Source organism: Euprymna scolopes, chromosome 2 (genome assembly GCF_053919585.1).
Source record: "Euprymna scolopes isolate OS-2025 chromosome 2, ASM5391958v1, whole genome shotgun sequence".
Classification (NCBI taxonomy): Eukaryota; Metazoa; Mollusca; class Cephalopoda; order Sepiida; family Sepiolidae; genus Euprymna; species Euprymna scolopes.
In genome coordinates this window covers 71513717-71522643 of record NC_136483.1, presented here as the reverse complement: position 1 = coordinate 71522643, position 8927 = coordinate 71513717, and the positions used below count along the sequence as shown (strand labels likewise).

At 33.8% G+C, this 8927-nt stretch overlaps 1 protein-coding gene across 1 annotated transcript in view; it reads left to right on the top strand.

Annotated features, from left to right (window-relative positions):
- The first annotated feature begins 1791 nt into the window (after positions 1–1791).
- Positions 1792–8927, top strand: part of LOC145292170 (tyrosine-protein phosphatase non-receptor type 11-like) — a 120878-nt gene continuing 113742 nt past the window's right edge. The window contains exon 1 of the mRNA XM_080138417.1: positions 1792–1971. Coding sequence (XP_079994543.1) covers positions 1958–1971 — 14 coding nt within the window. The 5' untranslated portion in view covers positions 1792–1957. The remainder of the gene's footprint in view (positions 1972–8927) is intronic.

The window sequence follows — 8927 nt, the reverse complement described above, 5'->3', positions numbered from 1 at the left end:
AAATCCCTGCTCTAGACTATTTCAACAACTTAAATACTTTGAGGCAATTATCCAGAATAAGGTCCCAATTTTCATTTATTTATTTAATAAGAGTGATAACTGCAGACTTATTTCTAAGCACGCAGAAAATGCATGTTATTCACAAATGCATACAAGAATCGCAGAAAAGTCAATTTAGTTTTAAGTAAATAATTCAAATATTGTTAACTAAATCTAATTACATAGTTAACTTGTTTCGTTAATTAACAAATCCGTTACAAATTAAGTTACCTCACTGTTTATTTGTTTATCTTTCATTTAAAATCGTTTTTATACATATTCTCCACAATATCTGAAATGGCAAGGACACGGTTATTTTTGGTGAATTTAATTTTATTTCAATACGAATACAGTCATCATTTCAATGTTTACATGTTAGATCATTTTGTCTGCAAAACAGCAACTAACATAAGCAAGTTGTCTGGGATCGAAGTGCAGCAGCAGTGCAGCACTGCAGCAGTGCAGCACTGCAGCAGCAGCATTCGTTGTTGCTCTCAATCAGAGGAAGAGAAATCATTCTGAACTGGAATTTAAAATATTTTTTGTCACATCCAGAATGCCAATTTTGGGATATCCGAACACGCTCACATCACATCCGACCAACATGACCAGGTGGTAAAAAGCAACAATTAACACCTGTCTGCTTGCATCATTATTTCAGTAGTTCCTATTTACAATGCCTCCCCACGGGACAGAGTTAGACACCAGGGTCGTTTTTTAATGTGGAGAAAAGAAACAAAAATAAAAATTGTCTCAGTCGTGAAGGATTTCTCCTCCACTGACAGAGAACAAGAAATTGAAGCGTAGCATCTGAAGAACAGATACTACACTTTGATCTTGACTCGAGTTAAGACGGTTCTTATTTAGAATTCAACCTATATATATATATATATATGAGAGAGAGAGAGAGAGAGAGAGAGAGAGAGAGAGAGAGAGAGAGAGAGAGAGAAAATACAGAAAAATCTTTATGATGTACATACCCGTCACAGAACGTCATATTAAAAAAAAATCACATTAATTTAACAAGTAGTTTTATTTTTTAAGAAAATTAAATTTATGAGTAAGCAAAAATAGATTGCCTCGCGCTGTCATTTGAAAAAAAAAAGGGCGGGATCAGTCTTGTCATGCTATCGATTTTACATTGATCGCTTTAAATCGTTTAAGAATAATTTTCGGTCAATTTTTACGACGTGCCCCAGCGGCCCAGTATATTATGTTTATTCTGAAAGCCGTTCTTAACATGGGGAGGTTGAGTGTTTATAATATGCTGGTGCCAGGTCGTAAAAATTGACCTAATTTTCTTTATAAAAAATAAAACTACTTAATCAATTTACGTAATTTTTGGAATATGACATGTCCATTCTGTGACGGATACGTACATGAAGACTTTTCTGCAGCTCTCTCTCTCTCTCTCTCTCTCTCTCTCTCTCTCTCTCTCTCTCTCTCTCAATTATGTTGAATTTAAAATAAGAACCTTTAAGCCTTTTCCTTCAGTAACTCGAAAACAAATTTGTGTGCCTCTGAATGTAAACAAAAGTATGTTTATATCGCTTCTTGTTGTTTGCAACAAAGACCATTATATTTTGTTTGTTCAAATGATTACTAAAAGTCTATTTTTTAGAGACGCACAAGAAATGCATTTGTTTATTACGATTTAATTTTAGCTAATATTAAATAATGCGGGAACAAACAAACGAGAAAACAATTTACTGAGGCCAGCTTGTGAGAGTGTGCGCTCGCGCGTGTGCGTGCGTTCTCTTTACTTCCGCTTCCGGGAGATAGAGGAGCTCGTTGTTGAACGGATCGGAAACTTTGCAGAGTCGCAGCTGTCTCTCTCTCTCCTTCTCGACATTCAGTCAACTCGGATACACTCCAGCCTCATTTACCCTCGCCCATCTTCTCTGATTTGTCAACAATCATGAATTCACGACGGTAAATGATTGTTTTTTTTTGTTTTTTTTTTTACTGTCGTGTTATTGTATCAGTGTCATGTTTGGTAGAAATTCTCATACTCCCTTCTTCTTTTCGGTGTATTTTTCCCTCCCCGCCGCCTTGGGCGTTGTGAAAAAAAAGACGAAGCCAAAACGAAAGATGAAAAAAAATAAAAGATTTTTTACCTCTAGTAATGACGAACATATATCATTTAATGTCCACTTCTTTCACAAGTCGAAGGCCTTCGACCTTTTAAATTTATTACATTTGATCGTTGTCGTCGCAAATAAAAGAAACCATATTTAATGAAACCTCGCATTTTCGATATGAACTTTCCAAAACTGTTATAAAGTTAAAAATAAAAATCTAAGAGAAAATATTGGTCTTACTAGAGATACTCTTATTTTTTAAAATATTTTTTCTGAGGATTAACAGCTGAGGATGGTGAAATATATATATTTTTTAACTAAAAAGAAAAATGGTGCTTAAATAAACCTATTTAAAAAAAAAAAAAGCTAAATCACAGAAAAATATTTATGATGTACGTACCTGTCACGGAACGAATATGTCATATTCCAAAACTCACGTAAATTGTTCAGATATATATTTTTTTTACTTAGAAAGTCAAATTTTATGACGTTATGTTTTCATCCGCAATGTTTAATAAATAAGGGAACGACAACTCAATTCGAACTATAGAGATCAAAATTAGTCTTCTAATGGTTACAATTTACGGTACTCATGCACTTATTGATCCGTGCTGAAATAATAACGTTATTATTTAAAAAGCCATTCTTAACATGGGGATGGTGTTTTTTTTGTACCTATTCTGTACTTTAACCTTACAATTGAATTAAAAAAAAACATATCATAAAAGTTTAATTAAACTTGGAAATACGATTTAAAAAATAGCGCGGGTCAGTAAGTGCATTATCACCCAATTTACTATTAAAATAGATAAACATATATATAAAATACTTGACCAATTTACATAATTTTGGGAATATGACATTGTCCATTAACGGGTACGTACATCAAATATTTTCTTGCAATAATATATATATATATATATATATATATATATATATATATATATGCGCTTAATTCTAAATAAGCACAGAAAAAATACTTTCTGTAGTTTTTCTTTTCAAATTCAAAACATTGGGCACCCAATAATGGCTAAATCCCCGTCTCTCAGATGCTGTAAAGCTCCGACAGGTTTAAATTTGTCAAAATTGAAATTAGTAACGATAAAAAAAATGCAAATGTTGCGTTATCAATATTTTAGATTTAATTAACGTATTATTACTTTATCATCGCAAATGTTTATGATATATTAGTAAAAACGTGAGAAAGATTAAAAATGTAAATAAATCGAAAAAAAATTTTTTTTCATGCTTGTATTCTTTAGACTATTAAATAAAACCTCCCCTTCTTAAAAATATTTGTTTATTCATTGAATTAATCTGTGTTCGAATCCAGGTAAAGCTAATATAATCATGTGTGTTTGTGGTGGGCTGGTGGTGGGGGTTCAAATAATGACGATCATTGTGGCATTCTTTCTTTAGATTCGCTCCTACGGTCTTCTTGCTCTTCGACTTTTTGGCTAACAAAAAAAGTTGGCACTTCTGCAGTTTAACATACATAAGCAAATTTAGAAAGCCATTCTTACCATAGGAAGGTTTTAATTTTTTCCGCGTGTGGACGGAACTCCCTCATTTTCTTGGGGATCATAACTGCACTAGTACCGAAAAGTGCATCTGGTCTGGTTTACCTCCATACTTAATATGTCCGCCCTCGATCATTAACAGATCTCCTTCCCCATACATACACATTAAAAAACCAAAAAAAAAAAAAACGTGTGTCTGCCCTCGTGGGGAGGCATTTAAATCCGTAACATTTTCTTACTTAACGCTGTTATCAAACATCCCCAATTCGCTTTGTTATTACTTGAAAATAAACTAAAAAAAAATATAAATAAATACGGATTTAATTTCTTTTTTTTCTGCATTTTTAATTTACCTATTTTCGTTAAATTATTCACGCGCATTTTTTTTGTTTTTTACTTTATTTTTCGTTGCGTGTTTTTAATGAAACTAAAACAGGAAAGGTCGTTGTTAGTTGTTCCTTGGCATAAAAAGGCTAAACTTATAAATACTTATAAATCTTTTTTTTTTTTTTTAAACTGACTTTTTTTTTTTTTAAATTTAACTTATCGAGAAACAACGTCTAAAGTAAACTGGAGGAAATAGAGAAATGTGCCGGACTGCCGGACGACCTAAAAAATTATTCATAACTTTTAAACTTGATAGGGACGTATATTATATCGCATATGATATATCGTATATTATATCGCATGCTACTTAATAAAAAGCTTATCTAGTAAAATTGAGATCTAAACAGACCATTACGAATATTTTAGTTTGTTGCATCATTGTTTTACTCTTGATTTTATTAGATTTTTGTTATTCTTTGTTTAAAAATAATAAAAAGCCTCCGTTTATTTATTTGGCGGACCCGAACGAGAATCACCCCCCCTCTCCATATATTAGTGTCCAAATCAATAATAATCCACTGAAAAGATTGCCAAAAACTGAAAGCCCTTCTTAACATGGGGAGGTTGGGGACGTTTATTCCGAAAGCCGTTCTTGGGGGTGGGGGTCTTGGTCAAGTCCGCCATTATTTAATTTTTAAACTTCACTTTTAAAATATGGCAAAACTATTTTTTATTGATCTTTTCCTCGTGTGAATACTAAAACCAACTTTCATTTTCAATATTGTAAACTCGAGGTGAGGGTGAGGACTTTTTCCGACTGGGATCGTTTCACCTGTTCTGTACTTCTGTCCCCGGTTGAAACAGGAAGAGAAATCTCTTTCGACTGAGGCAGCTTTTATTTTTGTTCTTAAACTACAATGACTTGGGGGGGGGGGTGAAAAAAAGGCATTTAATATTTTTTATTATTATTGTATGTAGTACATTTTGCCTTAGTACATACTATGTAGTAAGGCAAAATAAAGACTATTCTGAAACAACAATAACGCTATTATTTCGAAACCCATTCTTAACATAAGGGAGAGAAAGGCGTTTTGTAAGTCTTTTGTACTATTTATCACCTAACAATTTGATAAAAAAAAAAAAAACGTAAAAAAATAGCACGGTTCGTATTTTACATAAGTACCTCAATTGACGTGACCGAATTAGTGCAAACGATTTGGATTATTTTTATGGTGTGTGTGTTTAAACTGAACATGGACCAGTTGATTGGCATATGTACTTGTGTGTGTGTGTCAGTGTGTCACTCGAGTTTTACCTCCTTCATCCTCACGAAAGGGGGACGTAATTGTTTGCCTCAATTTCAAGTATCTCATTGCGTGTGTTTGTCCCAGATGTGGTGTCGACACTACAATAACTGACCCCTAATAATAATAGCAACTTATTCCTCACAATAAAAGACGCAAGTTTGTACTTGGGGTTTGTTATCGAAAATATACTCGATATCTTTCGTTAGAAAGTATTAGAAACAACAGCAAAATGATGATTTTTTTTTTTAAATATATATTTAACTGTCAGCTAACTTTACAGTGAAAAGCAAAGAAAAAAAGTTACCTTTTTTTACTGTCCCGGAGTCAACCTCAACCTGTAGGGATTTTAAAGCATGTGTATTTTATTTTTATAGTTTTGCTTTCCCTGGACTAGCGAACTGAGATTTTAGAATTTGGGCATTTTGCAGTATAGACAGCTAAACGAAAAGTGGTCAAAAACCAAATATATAACAAAAAAATATTACCAAAGGCAATAATTAATTATTTTGGAACATATTGTAGTGCTGAGTCGTAAGTTAAAACAAGAAAAAATGGCCGACATTAGATGATCACCTTTTTTCGAAAAATCACTTAAAAATCTAAAATTAAGCAAAATACTAGGAGAAATCCATCCAATAAATGTCACCAATTAGTCGAAATTGTAATATTCTACCAGTATTTAATTTTTGAGCGACTATCGAGACTTCCCAGATGTCGGCTATTTTGTTCTAACTTAACACTCAGCACTACTTGTGCTCAAAATGAAAAATGCTTTAAAATATGGTAAAACTAAAAAAAAAAAAAAAAAAAAAATATCCAGGTAGGTAGATATCTTGCCTTTGGTAACATTTATTTGTTTATATATATAACTAGCCTGGTTGCCCGAGTATTTGGAGGCGTGTGTTGAGCAAAAAAAAAAAAAAAAGTCGTAGTACGCAGACAGGCTCGAACTCGTACTGTGAAGGAGGAAACGAACATAAAAAAATGTCTTTTCCGTTGCATCCATCACCAAACCGGAAGTAGTGAAGGTTTAAATTAAAGTTAGTCAATCGAAAAGAGGGGATGACTTTCGAAAATATCGGCCCCTCCCTGTAGAAAAGTGGCCAGTTGAGGGTAAAGGAATTAATGTTTTTAGCCAATTCTTCGATATTTGTCGTCTGAAGGGTCGAGCTTCAAAACGATACCGACCTTGTGCAAAGCCGTTGCCTCTGTCAAAAGTTTTAGGCAGAGATAGATACATACATACATACATTTAAACAGACAGGTGAGATTTATATTATAGGTTACCACTTTTTTGGTTTGTCTATACTACAATATGCCCACTTTATTTAGAAGTGAGAGAAAGGCGATAAAAATAATCGTTGCATCTCCAAATTAACCATATATATGTATATATAAATTTTTTTACAAAGGAGTCGCCACTTAGCAAGGCCTGGAGGCCACTCGAGGATAAGGGTTAATGTGTGTACAGTGGTCAAGAGGAACATTTCATAGTCATTATTAGTAGTGGAAATTTGGTAAATTGGATTACTTAAGGGGATAGCTCATGAAGAATTTGTTCACATTGGACTTGTAACATTGCTGGCACACTTGAACCGTGTTCGTTACAGTTCAAACTTTTTTTGGGCCCCCACACCATCCGGCACCGTCAAAAAGGAACAAACAAAAATAAATAAATCCGGATCGGCATCTTTCCTTTTTAACAAAATCATTTATTACTGTTACTTTTCCATCTCAACACCAGTTAAAGTCTCTCACTGTCACATATCAATCTAGTTTTCTCCTTCCTCTAACCACATGCCAGCCACAGCCAGCCCATTCTCGTTTTCAACAATACACATCCATTTTCTTTAACCTGCACTTTGCTTCTCCCCAAGCATGTGGTGTTCTTTTTCTCTTTTTCTTGTTGTGTCAATTCGCACACATTTCCTAATTTGCATATGCGCTTTTTCTGCTGCTGCTAATCTCTTCACAAGCCAGCCAGCCTGCCTTCGCTGCTGCTGATATTTTCCCATGCACTTATATGCATTATGTTACAGAGAGCTTTGCTGACACTTTCTTTGCTTGAATTGTCCATAAGACAAAAGTGGCCACCGATAAAATTTTATTTTTTAAAAACAAAAATACTGGATGAATTTACATAATATTTTGTGCATTGTCGTTTTGTAATCTAACGAATAAGTACGTGTTTTTGTGCTATTTTGTTACTTTTCTTTTTACGAACAGTGTTCCATATAAGGGTTAATCTGGAGAATCCCCAAATAATCTCTTGGATAATGCTGATCAATGATAGCATATATATGGGATCGGGGTTTTTGTCATTTTTACCCTTTCAATATTTTTTTTTTTCCATATTATGTAACGAGTCATAATGCTTTCAACTTGAATTCTCTTACTAGTATAAAAGTGGTCTCTTTTAATTGTTCTTGCACTTAAACAAAGGATTTAACCAAAACAAGAACTAACAACCGTATTTATAAAAGTTTATGCCAGGATTTATTTGCACTTACAAGCAATACATCCACATATACAACACTTGTCAAAACTTTCGAATAGGTGGTGATCTGAAAGGGGTGGGCTTTCTATTTTGAACATAACTGCAGGGTTTGCACAGACTTGAAAAGTCCTTAAATTTTTACTTTTGCCCTGAAAAGGCCTTATTTCTATTATTACCTTGAAAAATCTATGGAAATATGGAAAGTCTTGAAAGGCCTTAAATATTGTATTCTTTGTGTTCAGTAACAATTTGTGATTATTTTTGCTTTCATTTATTCATTTATCTTTTTTTTTGGGGGGGGGGGTAGTGCGACTGCCATAAATACAAATGACCCCCCCCCCCTCTAAAAATTCCTTCTGTGGATGGGACTCTCCAATGCCCCCTTCCCCAAAATGTAATAAAAAGAGGCTGGATAGACTGGAAAAAAAAAAAAAAAAAAAAAAATGGGCAAGATGGTAGCAATCTTAGTTGCAAATTTAAAAGCCATAAAAAGTTAATATTTGAGATGAAATAAAAAGCATTTAAAACTGCTTTTAAAAAACACCAAAAAATGATGCAGATAGGTTGCAAAATAACCTTTATGGGCTATTGTATATTTGAGGGTTTTTTTTTACCACTTTTTTGAATCGCTGTAGATTGTAAAACACCCCATATTTTGTTTTGAAAACTTGAATTTTGTCTGGAGAAGGCCTTGAAAAACTTTGAAAAGTCTTTGAAAAAGGACATTAAAAATTTGTATGAACCCTGAACTGATTGTATTGTGTACCTGAAATGCTTATAACTGTTTAGCATATCGTCTTTATTTATATCTAGTAGACTATCTCAGCCAGGGATTTTCCCTTGAACCGCAAAGCCACCAAAGTCTAGGTTGTTGCTGAGGTGGCTTGTTCTCTGTTGGTTGAAGTATGGTCTTATGCAGTCCTAGGATATCCACGCTACTAGGCTTTGCCTCCTTACTCTTTGAGAAAGGCTAAGTTTATTGCTAATCACCTACTGGGAAATGCAAATGAGGCTGGCCAAGCATTTATTTTGCAGGATAGTGTTGGCTGCTCAAATCTCACTTTCTTGGCCTTGTGTCACATCTGTCTGCTGTGGGAGGGAGACAAATCTAGTAAACCATCATAAAGGGGTCATCCATGGGAAAATATAGGCTCTG